This window comes from Pogona vitticeps, chromosome 5, assembly GCF_051106095.1.
Source record: "Pogona vitticeps strain Pit_001003342236 chromosome 5, PviZW2.1, whole genome shotgun sequence".
Classification (NCBI taxonomy): domain Eukaryota; kingdom Metazoa; phylum Chordata; class Lepidosauria; order Squamata; family Agamidae; genus Pogona; species Pogona vitticeps.
The window spans coordinates 178,569,583-178,589,507 of record NC_135787.1 but is presented as its reverse complement, the minus strand read 5'-3'; the positions used below and the strand labels follow the sequence as shown (position 1 = coordinate 178,589,507).

General features: G+C 41.0%; 2 protein-coding genes across 7 annotated transcripts in view; both read left to right on the top strand.

Moving 5' to 3' along the window:
- KDM5A (lysine demethylase 5A) overlaps positions 1-7,797 on the top strand; it is a 56,472-nt gene extending 48,675 nt beyond the window's left edge. For 3 of the 6 annotated variants that reach the window (XM_020788998.3, XM_020788995.3, XM_020788993.3), the window contains 2 exons: positions 286-696; positions 5,967-7,797. In XM_020788998.3, coding sequence (XP_020644657.3) covers positions 286-696; positions 5,967-6,179 — 624 coding nt within the window. In that variant the 3' untranslated portion in view covers positions 6,180-7,797. Of the gene's footprint in view, positions 1-285; positions 697-1,013; positions 1,229-2,673; positions 2,834-5,550; positions 5,697-5,966 lie in introns of all 6 variants that reach the window. The other 3 variants (XR_002300144.3, XM_072999870.2, XM_020788997.3) reach the window with 3 other exon arrangements.
- Positions 7,798-17,558: 9,761 nt separating this feature from the next.
- The window catches only part of LOC110076706 (sodium- and chloride-dependent GABA transporter 2), a 72,651-nt gene continuing 70,284 nt past the window's right edge, over positions 17,559-19,925 (top strand). The window contains exon 1 of the mRNA XM_072999874.2: positions 17,559-17,665. The gene's annotated coding sequence lies outside the window, so the exon portion shown is untranslated. The remainder of the gene's footprint in view (positions 17,666-19,925) is intronic.

The following is a 19,925-nucleotide window of genomic DNA, read 5'->3' as shown; positions in this document are numbered from 1 at the left end:
TCTGTCACTTAAAGCTAAGAGAGCTTATATGAGGTGCAGGTGAGGAGATGCCACTTTTTCTACCTCTGCAGTGAATAAGGCTGCTGAAGTGTATCACACTGCACTTGCGCTTACTCTCTCTTTCTCCATGTATGAATATACATACACCTCTCTGGAGGACAAGATGTAGACTTTGTGGGAGTGGTCAAGTAAATGGAAATAATTCCTTGTCATTTTTCAAACAATGCCCGAGGAATAATTGGAATTACCTTAAAAGTATAATTTTTGTCAAATTGTTTCTTGAAGGATGATAGTATGGACGAAAAGCCTTTGAAAATGAGGGGGCGAGACTCTTCGGAGAGGAAACGCAAGCGCAAGCTAGAGAAAGCAGAGCAGTTGTTGGGCGAAATGAAGCAGAAATCAAAAGAGCTGAAGAAGTTGGAGAAGCCCAAGAAGAAGAAGCTAAAACTAACCATGGACAAGACGAAGGAGCTCAACAAACTGGCCAAGAAACTGGCTAAAGAGGAAGAGCGTAAGAAGAAGCGTGAGAAAGCAGCTGCAGCCAAGGTGGAGCAGGTGAAGGAGTGCACAGAGAAAAAGAGGGAGAAGAAAGTATTGGATATCCCTTCCAAGTATGACTGGTCAGGAGCTGAGGAGTCAGATGATGAGAACGCTGTGTGTGCTGCACAGAACTGCCAGAGGCCTTGCAAAGACAAGGTGGGTCACCTTGGCTGAACTTTATCAGCAGCCATTGCAAGCCTGCTTTGGAGTTCAGGGTTTACATTAATATTTTGCCAGCTTAGGTCCAAAGGGCAGAAACCACCAAACGTTTGTTCTGTAATAACTAACAATGAACTTTATGCTGTGCACTATTTTTACATATGTGACTGGGCTCTTGCCAATTGTATTTTGATTGTTTTCAGGCTTTTAAGAGATGGTTTTTTAAAAAAGGGGAGGGGTGAATTTTAAAGTAGTTCTTCCCATCTGATCAGTTTTCCCATTTCCTCATCTTTCCTTCCCTGCTGGCACTCTAGAAAACCTGATGACTGACACCCAGGAGTTAATTCCAGACTTGAGAGAGAACTATTCCCAGGCCTTCTGTATATCGAAGTGAAAGTCTCTAAGCTGGCTGTGCGGTCTTCGTCTAGGAAAGTTAATCTTCCAAAATCTCTTGCATAAAGCCTGTGAGCCATGAGTCTGCAGGTTGAGGGAAGCCACATGCTGCACTGCCCCACTTTTCTTGCTGGAGGTAAATCTGCAGAGCTTTTAGAGCTGATCGGATTATAGCAAATTAAATCTCTTCCGCCCTGGAGACCTTTTTCAGGTCCACTTGCAGCAACTTGGGACTTCAGTTTCAGCTGTGCAGGAACAGTCTGCTGGAATCAGTACTCAGACTCAGAGCCGTTTTGTGCTTCTCTTCAGGGAAAATTCCACAAAGCTGCTTTGGAGGGGTGTGTGTGTGTGTGTGTGTGGGTACATCAGCAATGTTAGCTGGTGTGTATGTGAAGTAATGTTCCTGGTCATCTGGGAAAGGGAGAATTGCAAGTGAGCTGATAAAAGATGCATGTGCAGGTGAGCAACACACATTGCTATTAGGACAGTGTGATTCTTGCTGAGAATCTATCTGACACTTTGCACAAAAGCATTTCAAATGTCAGTCCTGCACAAGTGCATGAACTGCTGCAGAAATTTCCATATGCTGCATACAACAGTTTTGCTGCAGGATTTAGCTGCAGAGATCTAGGAAACACTGCGTGGAAATACTTCTAACCATTCTTCTTCTTCTTCTTTTGGACGGATCACTCCCATCATACACAGCAGCTCAGGGCAGATAAAAATGTATAACATCTGTATCAATTTGTTTTAAACTTCAAAAATGGTTTAGAAAATGGTTTAAAATATACTGCCAACTCATACTTATCCCTGTTGACTAAATGCCTGCCCAAAAGTGTATGTAGGGTCAATAGGTTGATAAGCATTGATAGGCCACAGAATGCAGAGTTTTCATGGCCACAGTGCAACCTTCAAGAAAGACTCACTCCATGCCTTTATTCTAACTTTTTCACTCTTATGTTTAAGACACACTTGATTGCTCTCAGAAGTTAATAGTTGGACACATGAGAGTTGATATTCTTTCACAGAGTGCAGTATCCAGACCTCATAGAGTAATAGGGGAGTCAGTACAGATGCTGAAACACAGATGTCTATGCCAGGTGAGTCATTGTGAGACATTTACCAAGCATTTGGTGACAACAGAATTTTCTAACAGAGATCAAAATTCATATAGCATCGTAACCCTAAAGCTATGAGGGTAGAAATAGAGGATGCGGTTTTCTTGTCTTAAGTACTAGAGATATATATTTGACCATTGCCACAAGAAGTACTGGAAGTTTGTGGAACTCAACTCATGAGCCTAAGGGGCCTCCCTCTCTTTTTGTTTATAATCTCTCTCCCCACCTGGTTTGGCTCTTAGTAGAACTATTAATCATAACTGTTTTTGCCTTGCTTTGATGGGTTTCGTTTCATTTTTTTCTTTGGTGGTTAGACTGAGCATAGATTCAGAACCTGCACTGAATAAAAAGTAGCTTGTCTTTGACCGTGGATAACATTTAATGAAACAAAACTGCAATTGGATTGCACTATGGAGCTGCCTAAAGAAAGGACTGAACAATATGGTCCGTTTTGTTTTGTTAGGTACATTACTGTGCCACCCATCTAGTGGCCAGACACTACTCTGGGCAGCTAACAACAATTAAGAAAACAGAACTACCCACCACAACCCACAGAGACACAAATAATGAGATCCAAACAAGAACAATAATAACCCAAAATATAAATGAACCTTGATGCAGTGGTGAGTCAAGATCAATATCCAATTCAAGGATCCATGAGAATTCATGAGGCCTTTACTAGCCTCTGTGATTTACCTCTTAATAATGAACGGAGTTGCCCTAGTGATTCTGTGAATGCATGAATGCTGGTTCTGCAACGGTGGCACTATTTCTTGATGGCCATTTCTTTCAAAGGATGCAAGAATGCCTAAAAAAGGTTGGGAGGATATTTCTGCTACTCTAGGTGGAAATTACACCCCTCCCAAAAAAAAAACACAGTTGCAGTCTCTATGCCTTTTACATTGCAATCCACAATGTCATGTTTAACAGAAAACTTAAGTTTCCAGGGTATAGTTCATTGCTTGGAAAAGGCCCTCTGGTTGGGAGTCGGTAAATTATAGTAGCAGCAGAGGAAAGGCGCTGTGTTAGTTGTGTGAATAGTGTCACTTGTCTCTGTCCTCTTCATGTATATTTGCATTACATGCCGTTAAGTCACACTTTACTTATGGCAGCCCTAATAGGGTTTTCAAAGTATGTAAAATATTGAAGTAGCTTTTCCAGTGTCACTGCCCAGTGTGTTTTCATGGTCAAGCAGGGATTTGAACCCAGGTCTCTTGCATCTTGGGTCCTTCACTCTGTCTACTACACTGGCTCTCATTCATGTACTTTTAGTCACTCTTCAGACAGCCAGATTATCAGTGAAGAAAGGTAGATAAGGATTATTGGGAACAATTTCTGTTAAAAGTCAGCCTTGCTGTACACATCAATCAGGCTGTTGACAGATGAGTATTACTGGGTAAACCCTGCAGAGCTGTAGATTCTAATTAGCTTCATGAATACAAAAGCGCACCAATCTAGCTCATTTGCCATTCCAGGGCACAGGATTGACAGTAATCAGACTGAAGCAGGTATTCTCCCCACCTTTTCCAGTAGTGCATTTGGCAGCTTTATGAAGCCCCAGAGTATCTGCAGCCAAATATTGGAACCAGATATTGGAGTCAGTCAGTGGTTGTCATGAGAATCAAGAGGTTCCAAGCCAGCCCTAAAGAACTGTCCTTGGTGTTCATGCTAAGACTGATCAGGATGGTGGTTCTGCCACTGTAGAAATATACCGGATTTCATGGGCATCATTCTCCTAAGGAACAGCCAAGGTATTGCACTATACGCAAGATCAGTGATCTTGTCTAGGATTAAAAAATGAATATCCCTTGATTAAACAGCAGCAATGACGTGGGGAGAATTTTTTTGCAACCCAAAGGTAGCCCTCCAACTGGAGGCAGAAGCAATATCTTTTAAAATTATTTTTGAGGTTGTCAGGAGACAAGACAGGCTGAAATTGAAAAGCAAGGAGAATTGGATAGAAATGTTGGAATATCTGTGAATGTACTGTGCTTGATTTACCCTCCTTGACCAGAAGACAGACTTTTCCAAGTTAAAATTCTTTTAGTAGCTGAAAGGAGAACTTAAGTTATACTTCTGAAGTTGGTAGCATATTGGTCTCTTTGCCATTAAGTTAATGATTTCACCCACTTCTTGATTCTTTTTATATGTTGTCAAAATTGTCAAGCCACTAAATGGTGGCCATTAGCCCTCTGTCACGTGGGTGCAAAAAACAAACAAACAAAAAACAAACAAACAAAAAACTGGACCGGAATTCAGTGGTCACTGCTAAAAGCCAAGCAGTAAGCTTGGTTTAGAACAGCAAAGGGAAGCAGAAATGCTGTTTTAAGCACTGAAGAGGGCTTGTGAATTTTATAGCAGATAACTATGTGCAAATTTGGTGAAATTGTAAGTTCTGTTCAAGCACAACAACTATATAGTTCATGGAGAAAATACAGTAAAATTTGGTGGTACTTGAACATCAAAATTCTAAGTGTTTATTTACTTATTTATTATATTTATACCCTGTCCATCTAGACTGAAGTCTACTCTGGGTGGCTATATATATATTTTTATTTAGAGTTTATTTAGAGAAGAGAGTTTTCAGCTTCACACCGTGGGTGGATTAAGTATATGAAACTTGCTTCCAGCAAGTCATCCAGCCCAATACTGTTTACTCAGACTTAGATTAGAAATTTGGGTTTGTGAAGATTGAAGAAAGAATTTTTGTAGAAGTTCTAATAATGAGCCATGAACTTTCCCTTTAGTTTGAACATTCCTTTTAATTTTGTTTTAGTACATGGACAAACTCACAGATGTCACCTTTGAAGAAGGCTGATTTGTGCCTCACGACAGTTTACTTCCTAAGGCATTTTTAATTCCTTGCTGATGAGGATAACCCAATAGGAAATGGACTAATTATGAGGATAGTCAAATATATAATTATTTTAGAAAGTAGGCTATAAATGTATAGCAGCCACTGATTCAAGGTCTCTGTTTCTATGGTAGCTTAATTAGAAATAACTGTAATTCAGAACTGTAGTAGTTCTAAGGTTATTTTTTATCTGTGGCATTATGTCTAGCGGACTTATGAAACCCAAAGCTTTTAGTTCACTTACTTGTAATAGACCCCTCTGGTATGAAGGCTTATGGAAGTATTCTGTGTTGGTATTATAAAAGAGGTATTGCATGGTTCTCAGACTCTCGAGATGTTCATGCTCTAGAAACCCTGCTTATATACAGAATAGAAACTGGAACACAGTTGCAACATCTAAACCACAAGAGACTCTTGTGGTACTTTGATTTCAAAACTGAAGTGTCTCCAGGTAACCCTACAGTATGGGGCTCTTCCTTCTCACAGACTCTTCCCTGGGCCCCACCCATTTCCATTGAGCCTCCAAGTTTGGTGGTCGGTGTCTCCCTTGGTAGATTCTCAGCCAAGTGTTCTGCACTCCTCAATCTGTCCCCTTGAGCAGCTTTGACGTTACCTGGGAACAAGAGATTCAGGTATGGAAGCTTCTGGTGTAGTTAGTGGTGCTGCTGTCAGGCTGAAGATAGGTCAGATGGGACCTCTGTTCTGTTATCTGAGGATGCCTGATTTGGTAAAGAATGATTGCCATGTGTTAACCCCTGCTTTTCTAGTGTCTTCTGAATAGTACTGTAGTACATGAGACCTTTCTGGCTCTGTAATGCTAAGCCAGATAATTCTGTACTTTTTAATGTCCCCATCCTCTCTCCTTTGCAATGTAATTAATGCAACTCTGTTGTCTCTTACAGGTAGACTGGGTGCAGTGCGATGGTGGCTGTGATGAATGGTTTCATCAAGTTTGTGTTGGTGTCTCTCCAGAAATGGCAGAGAGTGAAGATTATATCTGTATAAACTGTGCAAAGAAACAGATGCAGGGGCCAGGTAGTCCAACACATGCACCACCACCTCATTTCCTGGTGACCTACAAGCTACCCATGGAGGACCTCAAGGAGACAAGTTAGCGGCTGCTTGGTCTTGCTGGGACTTGAGGGAAACGGAACACTAAGAAGGTGGTGTGAAGCTAACATAGCCACTTGGAATGCTGCACTTCTGCGGACGTACAGCCCTACGGCAGAGCTGGCCCTGTCTTGCTGGCTTCCCTTATATGAAAGGAATGTCATGGGCACTGGGGTATGGGCCCAGCTATGCAGATACAACAACCCCCGTTGGAAGTCCCAGCCAGTATTTTTACTCCCATGTTTCCTACATAAGGCTAAGTGCAGCTGCTGCCTTCCAGTTGAGCAGATGTGAGGCCCATGGATTTTGCTTTTCTGCTTTAGCAGTTTTAAATTTGGGGCCATTGCTGTGAATCCAAAACTGGATGAGTTTGCTGCATAATGGCAGCTTGATTGCGTGGAGACAATGAAGGCTCCCTTTCAACCTCTTCTTGTAGTTGAGGCACCAAGGCACTGTTATGTGGATAAGAAACCTGCTTTAAGCACCATGCAGGAGGAGGATATGAGTAGTGGGGGGAAAAATAAAATAGTTCCTGTTTTGATGTTAGAAAGCAAAGGAACTTTAGCTCTTCAAAACATGGGTTTAGTGTTTACCCTAATTCCTTTAGGGTGCCTCCCCTTCCTGGGGAAAGCTCATGCCTACATTAACATGTAGCTGAGATATCTCCTTAGCAAAACACTCCTTCCTACACTAGTGGCTATTTTCCTCTGTCTTAACTTTTACCAACACCCTGTCACTAAGTTATCTGAAGCAAAGTGAGGCTAGCAAAGTGGGTATCCTGAATGCATGGGATGAACGACACGGACTGAGAATAATCCAACTTTCTCACAACTTCAGACTGACATGCTTTTGTGAAAACCTCAACTCACAATTATTCCCAGCATCATGACAGTTTCACGATTCCAATAAGCAGTCCACAGATGCAGATTGCAGCCCTGCTTCCTTGCCTTTAGGTTTCGATGGATTGAGGGCCTGTGCTGGGCTACAAATCCAACTTGACCTTTCCCCCCCCTTGCTTTTCTGAAAGACAGGTGGCTTGGGGTGTGTGTCCTGGGTGACAATTGTTTTAGTAAACCCATTTTTTAAAAAAGGACTGGTTTTTACTTTTTTCTATGTCTCGGACTACTGACTTGTTCTATAAAAGATAGATTATTTTTCTTTGTTTTTATACTTAAACCACGGTTACCAGCAGCACAGAAAAAAATACGAGAGAGAGAGAGAGGTTCACTAAACAAAAGCCTGCCTGCAGGCTTGGTTTTGTTTCTTTCATTTTTTAAAATTCCTTCTTTCCTTGTAGTACAAGGAATTTAGCAGTTACCCCCACATCCTTGCCCCTCCTGCTGCCTGTGTTTAAATAGGTAAAACATTTCATGTGCTACTTTTGTGTTGGGGTTTGTTCTGTTAGCAAGGCATCTTGGTCCTTGCAAGTCTCCCAGTTTATGCTGGCTTTTTTGTAAGTGAGTGGCTGAAACCGGCCATAGTGCTGTCTCCCCCTCCCTCCCATTATCTATTGTGTTCCCATCCTTCTACAGTTCTAGGAGTGCTGTAACTATAGTGTCCAGTCTTATTAGATGCAGGGGTTGGGATTTTCTAAAAGATAAAATCTGTAGTGTTCTGCCTTGACTGTTTTGTGTCCCTTCTGTTATATCCGATACTTGCAGATTTCACTGACAAGCAGCTCTGTCACAAAGCACTACATTAATTTCTTATGTCTGCACATAATGCACTTTAGATAACTAGACTATGTGGGTGAGGAGGAGCTCTTTGGACATCAGCAGGTACCAGCCCCCAACACTATCCCCTGGATACTATCCACTATCCCACTATCAGCTTGACCGAAGAAATCTGTAAAGATGGTACTCATAGGTTTATTGTATGTTTCAGCAAGATGCTGAAGAGTCAATCCATTCTCTTTTGTTTCTGAAATATATTGCAAAACAGCTTGCCTCTTCAGCAATCAACCTGGTTGTAATTGAGAAAGTGCCCCCAGTGATTAGCTAAGCTTTTTCTTATTCATACATACACATTGTTGAATTGTAAATTGAGCTCTAATTCAAAAGACAAACCTCTTGCAAATGGTGGCCATAAAATCAGAATATTCAAAATAATAATTAACCAAAATACTGATTCTGGGTTAACAAAGCTTCTTAAATGTTCTAAAGTTATATAGGAAGCTCACGCTGATAGAAGCACAATGGATTTCTGAACAAAATGAATAGAAAGTGCTTTCAGGAAATACAACAGATTGAATGTTTTAGTTTAGGCAGGTACAGTATATTTTTCTTCATAGTGACACATGCAAAGAGGATTTTAGCACCTGCATCTTCTGGAATACATTAATTATGTGGGAACAGTTCCACCAGCCTTTTATTTCCTGAGTAAGTGCACCTCAGCTTGAGCTCCCCCCTTATTTTCTGTCCACCACTAGAAGAACGTCTTCTGGAGTATTGACCTGATTGCTATGTTGATGCTTTTTTTTTTGTTTAATCTGTCTTATTGGGTTCTTCCCAACTATTCTGCTCTTTGCAGGCCTTGCCCACTTCTATGGCCTTTTCAAGAAGTGCCCTGACTGAGGAGAAAATTGCCTATATAGGTGGTCACTCCTATTGTCATTTTTTTGTCTTGGGGAGTATTACCTTTCCCAGTTGTGTTCCTGTTTACTGTAGATGCATCAAGCAGGAACTTAAGCTGCCTCAGCAAAGAATGACTCTCTGTTTTGGGGATAAATCATAATGGGCAGGTGGTCAGGCAGACCAGAATATGCCTATTTATATTCCTTCAGCGAATATCTGCAAATGTCTTTATTGAGCAGGCCCTTCCTTTGACATCCCGGTGCCATTCAAGGCTGGCATGATCAGCACCACCATTGGTCTGATCAGACAAGGTCAACATCCATTTCAGTGCCACCTCCTGGATTCTCTGCTTTCTGTTCCCCTGATACCTGGGAGTAAATGTCTCTGTTGAGACCAAAGAAACATGCCTTAAAATGTCATGCTAATGAAGAGGGATGTGAAAGTTAAGACAGCAAAAAAATAAGGTACTATATTCTCCATCTTCTGCCTCAGATGGTATATCCACCTTGGTTAGCATCTCAATTGCTCTCTCAAATTTCAAGCCTTTATATATCTGACCTCTTTTCAGTTGCCCTCTCCAGTTTGAACTTGCGTATAAACTTGGATATCATATCCATTGATCCTTCACCTTCAGTTCCTCCTAATTCTTTGTCTGCTTTAGCTCCAACTTTTGATATCTATTCAACACTGTTCTCTGCTATTTTCTCTGGCTTAATTTCCTCTGTCTGCCTTTTACTTTTGTACAGTTTTGACTATATCCTCCATCTTGAACTCTGTCTCATGTGTTTTCCTATCCAGCTTTTGCTTTCTCATCTCACTGTGGGTAGTCTCATGATTTCTGCAGAGGAATCCTCCACTGAGGATGAGCTTGAGGATCTGGACATTCCAACTCTTGATACAACCTGCTTGATTCTAGAGATCCTCAATGCTCTGGGAACCATGAGCCTAAGCCTGCAGATTCCGGACCTCTTGGGACCAAGGAATTTGAGCCTGTGAATGATGGGAGTTCATGAGGAGAGTCTGAGGAAGAAGTGGGATGACTTCCCAGCTCTCAGGAATTAAGAAGGCTAAATGCATGAGCCTGGTTTGAAGCTTTGAGGCAAAGTAGTTGGCTGCAGGGGAGGTTTCCTTGTGAGTAAGTGGTCTCATCATAAGTGGGCTCTTAAGACGATTCAGAGGTAGAGATGGGGATATTCATATATGAATATCTCCAATGCAGCTGAACCTAATGAGGGTCTGGCCCCCGGGATTGGAATGTCTACTCACCGGTCTTGCCACAGTGCTGGTCATACTTGTCCTTCCAGTGGTGCCCGGAGCTTCTCTCCTCCTGTTTGGCTGGCCACTCCAAATATCCCCATCTCTACTCAGAAGTTAAATCCTGCAGTTGGGTTCTTTCCTTCAATACCTACAGCTGTGTACTGGGTAGAGCTCTAGTAGTTCAGCTAGAATATTTATTTATTAATTTTGTATCATTTTGTAAGGTACTTTTCTCCTGTTAAGGAACCAACTGGGAGAAAGAGTCTGCAGGCTGCTGGAGGCAGCTTATCTTGACAGCCTCTGACTTGTTCCGTGAATCCCTTGCTTCAGATTGCCTGGGCCTTGTTTGACAGTTTGCTTCTTGGAGTATGATTTTGGATTGCCTTGCATGGTTGTCTGCTGTGGTGAGCTTACTGTTGCTCCTTCTCCTGCTTCATCCTTTCTGGGTCTGGAATTTTACTAGCTAGCAGATTTGCTTACCTCACGAAATGAGGAACAGAACAATCAACTTGAAGAGATCTTCGAGGGGTCTTTCACATTGAGTGATAGATGATATACGTGGTGCTGACTCTATCTCAGGATTTGCAACAAAATACCTTCTCCATCCAAGACTCTCATGCCTTGTGTAGATCTTACAAAAGAGACATCTTCCCTGTGTCCAACTGGTCTCATGGCTCCAGAGAGCAATTGTATTGTACTCACCCTCTGCAGTCCTTGTCTCCAACTCCATATGGCTATTCACACTCAATGAGATTATATTCACAGTGATATAGATCTCGGCAGCACTCTTCTCAGCACCAGGATGCCTCTCTGTGCTGTGGAGACTTTGCCACTCCTACTGCTTTGAATGGTACAGCTGTTTGGATCACCACATCCATCAGCACCATTATACTTCCCTTCCTCTTCAGCCTCAAGAAACTCACCATACGATGTCTCTGCTATCTTTGATGCCTCTTTGTCCTCCAATGTCATAGTTTCTTTTGCAGTAGTTTCCTACATCACAAGCTATCACTAGTGATAAGTGGGGCCTCACTATCATTTGGGAGGGAGGAATCTGCCATTCGTACAAAAACTTGCCTTCTTTGGGTGTAACAAAAACAATGTCATCACATACAATTAATACTGTTCCTTTTTCACTATGGATTGTGGGCCAGCAAGGAGAAGATTTGTCTCTTAACTGTCTTGGACTATCCAATTTATTGGCGCTTGATTGGTCTCTGTTCTGGCTGAGGTTTTCCTCCTCCTTTCATAGTGTCATGCTTGTATATCGTATCTAGACCTTCAATCGCTGGTGTATTTGAAGCAACTGCCTCTTCTACTTGAGAGCTTCACTATTTGTCAGGCATCCAAGAAGCGTTCCACCAATATTTCTCTGAGAGGAAATGGAATGCCTTTATTGTCTGTTACCGTAGCTTATGATTTTTCATTTCTGTCTTGCAATGTTTCTCAGGTTGTTCAGGTTCTACTCTCCCTCCAGGATTATGAATTCTCCTTCTCATCCATTAAAGTTTGATGTCACCTCTATAACTGCCTACTGTGCCACATTGCTTTATGCCTCATCTCTCTTTGGTGAATCTTTGATGAAGAGATTCCTGGAAGACTGTTGGAACATAATTCAGTTGATGTAAATCTCAATTTCATCTTCTCTTATGAAAAATGGCTTTGCTTGTCTCCATAGCATGTGTATAGAAGGCCTTCAAGTTATATGCACTGTGGCCTGATCCATCTTATATGAGTGTTCATGCTGACAAAGTAGTGCTTTTCTCTGGTATCTCCTTCATCCCAAAAGTTGTGTCCTATTTTCCTTAATTAAGGTATCACCTTATCTGAATTCTACTGTCTCCCATTTTCTTGGCTAAAGTGTACACTACATACTTGAATGTTCAGAGGGCAATAGCTGTTTATATTTTCAGGACTGTGCTTTCTGTTACTCTCTACTTTTTATGTTGCCAGTCCATGATGGGGCCTTCCTGTCTCTTCTAGCACATTACTCATTGGAGCATAGGCTGCATCTAACGTCCTGGATGGCTTGCCTACTTTCTGCTGATAGAGTGAGAAACCACTCTTACTAGATCTATTGTGATGTTTGTAGCACTTCTGTATAGGGACCCCTTACCTGATATTTGCTTGGCAGCTACATAGTCCAAGCCGTCTATGTTCATTTGCCATTATCACCTGGATGTTTGAACAAAGGTTGATGCTGCCCATGGAAGAGGCATTCTGTCATCAATCACTTGACACCACCCTTCTCTAGTAGGTTAGCTAACTCATCCACCATTTGGACGAGTTCAGAGTGGTATAAATATACCAGATGGGTGGGATATCAATCAATCAATCAATCAATCAATCAAACAAACAAACAAACAAACAAACAAACAAACAAATAAACAAACAAACATGTAAAAGAACAGTTTCCAATCCTGTGGAAACGGATTCTTCAAGTGGTCATCTCTGAACTCTTACAATTCACCCTCCTTCCCTCTTGGTGTCCTCTTCTGCTTTATCCATTATTGGTGGTAGAGCAAAATTGAGGGGCTTAAGCTGAGATGCACATACTCCTGTGCCAGTAAGACAGTGGAAGTGGGGTTTCCAACTAACTGCTTAGTTTTAGAATGTTCCTGATGATCCTCTGCTCAGATTCAGAAACCTCACTTGTGAGTTCACAGATGACTTAGAGAACAATTCAAAGGTGACTTCTTATTACTCTACTTTCTGATAACTGGTCTTTCAGTAGCAAATATAATTAAGGTAAAACAAACGTTTGAATTTTTTTCTGTTTTGATAAAGATTTGGCAGAATGCATGTACAGTTTCTCAATCTCAAATTACTTTCTGTTCTGTTCAGTTATCTTTCCCTGACTTTCAGCCCTTTGGGTGGGGTGGGGGTCCACTTTGAAAACTATTATTATATTCTGGGTTTGCCCTCTTTGTCTCATTTCCCCATTTCTCCTTGTTTTTGTTGAGTATAGGAATCTTGCTGCAGCAGACAAAATAATTGTCTTTGCAGACTTTCAAGCACGGCATGAGTCCAATAACCTCCTTCTGATATGGTTCCCAAGGAAGGGTCTTTCAGTGGCATACAACACCTGAACATGGGGCTTCATATAGCCAACATGATTGATAGCTGACTGATTACCAGTACTCTGTGTATTTCTGTTTGCTAGTCTCTTAAATAACTGATCCATCTCATCTTGTTTTGATACATTCACTTGCTCAGTTACCATTCCCTTTTGTTCACAAAGACCAGTTTATCTTTTCCAAAAAGATCTTCATTAATTTGGGTGTATTCAGTTGCCTTATCACACCAAATGTTATGTGATGTTCTGGGGCGGCATTTGAAAGCTGTAAGACTTCTTTCTTCAGTGTAGTCTGGGGCAGATTTATCATTTTTCACTATAGCATAAGAAAAACTGTCCCTCCACAGAGTCTAGGTAGGGAGGGTAAACTGGAAATTTTGATGGCCAGCGGGATACTGTAGAGCAGTGGTTTCCAACTTTAGGTCCCCAGATGGACTACAATTCCCAAAAATTTTGGCCAGCACAGCTAGTGCTGAAGGCTTCTAGGAGTTTTAGTCCAAGGACATCTAGGAACTCATGGTTGGGAACCATTGTAGTGGTTTTGTAAGGGATCTTTGAATTCTATAGGCAGATTGATAAGATTGTTCTTATACTTCCTTTAAAAATATTTCAACATGCAAGCATTTTTGAAATTGTACACTTCTGATTTACAAGAAATAACTACCATATGTACTACTGTACTACATTAGTGTGTTATGTGTCAAAATTGTCGTAGATCACAAACTAAATATGAGTCAACAGTGTGATGTGGCTACAAAAAATGTAAATGCTATTTTAGGCTGCATTAATAGAAATATAGTTTCCAAATCCCACAAGGTGCTAGTCCCCCTCTATTCAGCACTGGTTAGACTTCACCTTGAGTATTGTATCCAGTTCTGGACAGTATGGTTAAAGAAGGATGCTAACAAATTAGAACAACTTCAGAGGAGGGTGACAAGGATGATCAGGGGGCTGGAAACCAAGCCTTATGAGAAAAGGCTGAAAGAATTGGGCATGTTTAGCCTTGAGAAAAGAAGACTAAGGGGTGATATGATAGCACTTTTCAAATATTTGAAAGGCTGTCATACAGAGGAGGGGCAAGATCTGTTTTTGATCGTCCCAGAGTGCAGGACATCCTCTTGTCTGCTGGGCAGCTTTGTCTGTAACCAACATCTATGGTACTGTTGGATGTCACATATTTTGTAGCCCAGTCCCACCCCATATATCAGACTTTTATGTAGACAAAACATATAGAATGCATAAGCCAATTGAAATATATAGCCTCTGGAATTATTCTCATGGATCTTGATAAGCGTTCTCTATATTTAGGTGAGTTCGGGACTGTGGACCTTGACATTGGTGGGAGAAAATATGTGCTGCTCCTCATCATGATATTTCTAGGATAGAGACTCCTGTTTTTGGCCATTTGCCTGATGCCCCAAAGTCTTGGAATGATCATTGATGTCAAAATACTTAATAGGCTAACTGGTATCCTGAGAATAAATGTACAAGCTGTGGTTTACTTGGATTCGAAGCAGTATAGAAAGTTATGGGATCTGTATTACTATTTCCAGTAACACAGTGAACTTGGTGTGTTCATAATTTATTCACTCACTTACATGAATAACTTGTCAGATTTAAAAAAATAAATAAAACAGAGCTCCGACTAGACTAGTATAGACAGCTTGACCTGTACTGGTCAGACATCAAGGATGGCGAAGCCTTAATTCTAATACCAATGCAGTGAAGTGCATAGAGTTTGGGGCTTGCGTTCAGATCCCAACTGAGTCATGAAAAACCCAAGCAAGGATAACAATGATAAAACCGTGTTTTAAATATGTCACTTCAAAAATCAGATTAGCACCACCATGTCAGATGCAAATTGATAGAACAAAAATGCCTTCTTCCTTGTAAAAACAATTGCATTGCCTGTTGTTTGAAAGTACTTTAATTAGGGCAGATATCATTGTTCTGTTCTCATCTGCTACCAATGAATAGTGAATGATATAGCAGCAAAAAAAATGGTTGGGAAGCCTGAAAGAGCAGTTGTTTCTCTCTTGCTAAAAACTTCAGACAGTCAAGAGGAAAGGCAACTTGCCATGTAGATGTCTGATTGTCAACTTCAGTGAACATACATTGGCCAAAATCCTATTACATATTTATGTTGTTATAACATTCATGGCAGAATATGATCAATTAATCAGTCCATCTGCAACTTGAGGCACTCCAAAACAGGCTGAAATCCTATTGCTCAAATGATGTACCTTGTAGAAGCAAATTGGCATAAAGTTAAGAAATTTCCATAGATGTTATCTGTTGCATGCCAGATTTCACAATTCAGTATGCAACAAATAGTGACTGAGGATTTCTTAACTTGCACCAATTATCTTCCAAAAATTACACTGTTTGCTTGTCTGTGCGCTGCCCAGAGTTGTGTGAATTTTTGGTGGTATATAAATTAAATACATACCAAATTGCACAGCAAGATTTTAAGCTATAGATCAATGCAACCTTCCTCATCTTGGGCTTTGTAGACTGTTGCATTACAGAAAACACAGGCACTAAAACAACAGCAGTAAAGTGCCATTAAGTTGATTCTGGGATAGGGACAATAGGAATTGTCATGCAACATACTGTAGGTATATGGCCCCAATTGGGCTGCTTGGCTCCATGTAGACTAATATTGTCTGCTGCCAGCAACTCTCTGTCACCTTAGGCTGCTTGGTTTTCATCTGTGAAGGTTAGGAACTAAACCTGGGACCTTTTTCATGTTTTTGCTCCTAATGAGCTACAGGACTTCCTTGCCTTAAATGAGCTTTTCAGGAGAATTAAAACATACACAGATTAATTTTCAGTATTGTGTAAGTAAACATTTTAAGTAAAATTACCACAGTTGTACCAATGGAAGGTGTAAGAGTCTGGTTTCTACAGACGCCATGCTCTGACTATGCTATGCACAAACCAGACTCCAAGATTTTACTTAACAAATAAAAAGGAAAGGCGTTTTAAAAGACCCAAACACATTTCCAGAGCATTTTCAGGGTGCTTGTTATTACAGATTGAAGACCAGGTTAGTCATATGGGCTAGATATTGTTAGGGCCACGTGAAATACCCCCATCCCTTTCATTGGCTGAAATCCTGTCCCACTGTGGTGATTTGGTGAGTCAACTCCTCTGCAAGTTCTTTTGAGTCATATAGACCTACTCTAGTTGCACCTTATTATACTAAAATAAGTTGCAAATAGAGTAGGCCTATTTGGATCAATGGAACTTGGAGAGGTTGGCTCACCACTGATTCGATCAGCCTACTTTCCGCCATTGTGTCCAGGTTCTGACTGTGTAGCCAATGCTGCTTCTTTCTTACTCTTCCTGATTGGAAATTCCCCGTGCATTTTTGGGTGTTGAGATAATAAAAAGATGGTATAGGAGAAGACATATTGTACCCCATGCCAGTGGTTTTTACCTTTCAGATTTAAAAAAAACAACAACTAGAATAACTGAGTCACCTTTGTGGAATAATACTAACTAATTGTAACTATATATGGGTGTAAAGGCCGGATACAAGAAATTTCTGATTGAAATACGGTGCGGATACCCTGGACTGCAAACGAACAAGTAAAAAAAAAAGATGAACAAGTAAGTCCTAGATCGAAACAAGCCTAAACTGTGTCTGGGGACAAAAAATTGAATCTGAGGCCTTGGAAGAAAGGATTCTCTGGAAAAGACAATAGTGCTGGGAAAGGTTGAGAGGAGCAGGAGAAGAGGAAGAGCAAATACGAGATGAACTGACTCCCTATAAGAACCATAAGCTTGCATTTATAAGAGCTGAAAAAGGCAGTTGAGGGCAGGACATTTTGGAGATTGCTCATTCATAGAGTCGCTAAGTCATGGGTGATTTGATGCCACATGCCAACAACAACGAATTGTATTGGAGGAGGTCTTTGGAATGATAGTGGTAACTATTTGTTTTCCAAGCATTATTGATTCAGACGTAACACCTTAATTTTTTCCCTCCAGTTACTGCAGTAAGGCATATAATCCATTTTCTTTTACCCCAGCAACTTTCCTAGACAATTCATTGGGTACATGTGTGAATGCTGATGTCATTAGTGGACCCTTCCGTTTTGAAAAGAAGGAAGATAGGAAAGATTATTTTCTTTATTTACTCTCTCAATATTGTTAATAAATTCACATGAAAAGCTTTTTATTAAGAATAGCGTAGCACAGTCCTCAAAGCTAGTAAAGTATGAATTTCAGTCTAAGGAAATTAACTGCTGCCAAGCCAAAGCGCTTATAGTCAAGAGATGGGGGTGGAATCAGGGAGAGATTGTACATTTGTGTGTGATTCTACACAGATGGCAAAAGAAAGGAGGGGGAGTTTTAGGGGCAGCAAGAGAGGGCTCCCTTAGTAAGGATCATCAAAAGTCCTGTGTAGTTTGTTGTACAGCCCTGGGGGGTGGAGGAAGGAATGTGGGTTGGGCGAAGTCTAGAATTACACCATTGCAGGAATGGATTTTTTTCTACCACTCTTTAAATACCCAGTACCTTTTTACTATTCTTTCACGTTTCCTCTATCAACCGGGTCCCTAACAGCAAATCTCTTAAGGTAACAATTTAATTTTGTAGTTTATTCACAGCATTTAGCTGTGTTGTGATTGTTAAGTGACAAGTGTATGTGTGTGTGTTGCCTAATCTTCATCTGATAACAGTATCTTCTGCATCTCTTTCTGTCTCTTGAACTATTCCCTCTTATTTTTTTTAAGGTTTCTTTTTCCTTCTGGCTATGAACTTGAGTTCACTTTTCAGAAGTTGCTTGAAGTGCAGCACTCCTCTGTCAAGAGGATTATTTTTTTAAAAAAAGGATTAGTGATTTGACTTGACTGAATGAATGAACTGAAAAACCAAAATGTTGGTGGAGGAAGCCAAAGTTAAGTGACTGATCTGCGGCTGATGCTCTTTGCATAAGTTGTGCCACTACCATTTCCCTGAAACTATTCTGTGGTGGGAGCAGATTTCAGAAAGATCCTTCAAGATGCACATGAAAATACCTGATTGCTCTGTAGTGGACACTAGACCACTATGTACTGTGGAGCCTTGTGGTGCAGTGGTTAAACTGCAGTACTACTGTCAAGACTTCACTCAAGACCTGTGTTTGATCCTGATGGGCTCAGGTAGCTGGCTTAAGGTTTACTCAGCCTTCCATCCTTCCAAATTGAGTACCCAGCTCAGTGGAGGGTATACAGCTTGCATAATTAAATTGTAAACCACCACAAGAATGCTTTAAGTGCTGTGGGGTCATATATAAGCAGCAAACTTCATAGATAACTGTATGTGGCTGCCTGGGCAGGTGCAAAGGGAGAGCAATGTGCTCCATACACAATACACAGAATGTCCTATGATACTGAGATCACTGAGTGGGGTGTCATACAGAGAACATTCATTTGGAGTAGTCACAGACCCTGAAGCATGATCCCAAAAGAGAGTGGGTATTTTAAATAAGTTAAAAGGGACTGAATGCAATAGTTGGATGTTTGCATCACTAGGTATCTGGTTATATTTCAGAAACAGTTGTGCTGTTGGACAGAGCTCCCAGCTGTCACAGCAAGAAGCTGCCACGAGTACATAGCTGAGTTTGGCTACCTTTTGGTAGGCTCTGCCTCTAAAGCAAGAATGGGGAGCCATTGGTCTCCAAGTGTTTTTGACTTCAACTTCCAGAAGTTCCTTGTCAGCATGGGTTGTGGGAAGTATCATGGAAAACACAGAAAGCAAAAGCCTCTCCCTAAATATCTCTGCTCTGCTTCTACCCCTCATACTTCTTCAGCCTGTTTTTGACAGATGGATTTAGTGCCAAATAAGTAGGCACAAATATGCATAATTTGTATAGTTGCATAGTTACAGTCTAGTTGCATAAATAGGTTCTTTTATTGCAGAATTCTGCCTTTATGATCCAGATCACATAGGAACAGAAACATTGATCTGTAAAGCACAATATTGTCAACTCCCAAGATTTCAGGCAGGAATATTTTTTAGCCCTGCACTGAGATTCTTGGCCTTCAGATCTTAACATGTCTAGTTTCCAAAATTAGTCAAGACCAGTGTGTCAGCATGAGTTGTGGTAATAATTCTCAGTGTTGATGCTTATGATGCTAATACTTTCCAGCCCCTTGCCATCCCTACTGGGCTATCTTAATTAGCCCTTCTAACAGTTGATGGATCTGTAGTCTTCTGGGTCCATAATATTCATTCTTCTCCTCCTCCTGGCTTAGGGGATCATTTTCTAAGATGCCCACTGAAATGTATTTATTTATTCATGGTCAAAAGACTAGAGATGGGCACAAACTGCAGTTCAGCAGTTTGGTGTGGTGCTGGCACAGATGCTCCATGGACACCACACACATACACCGTGCCTCCTCTGCAAACTCACCCATTCCCGGCCGGTGGAGAAGGGAAGCGTGCTTCACCTAGGTGAGTGAACAGAGGAGGCAGAAGAGGAGAGTGCGCAATGCATACAGAACACCTGTGCAGATGCCAAACTAGGCCAAACCACCAAACTGCCATTTGTACCCCTCTTTATCAAAGACCCAACAAATGACAAATGTTGTGCCAAGAAAAGGTAGATTCAACTTTTCTACTACTTCCCCTAAGACCCAGTAGGCGACTGAACCAAAATCAGAGGGTCCCCTATCAAAACCTGATAATTTTTATATTATCTCCCTCTCCCCTCAGCTTTTTTGGGGAGGGGGTTTCCAGGGACAAACCTGAAGACTAGCAATTAGATCATGATGAATTTTGCACATCTGCCAGTATGTTTAGCATCTGCTTATTGAATAAACTAAAGAAATCTAAAACTGAAGAAAGTAATGCAC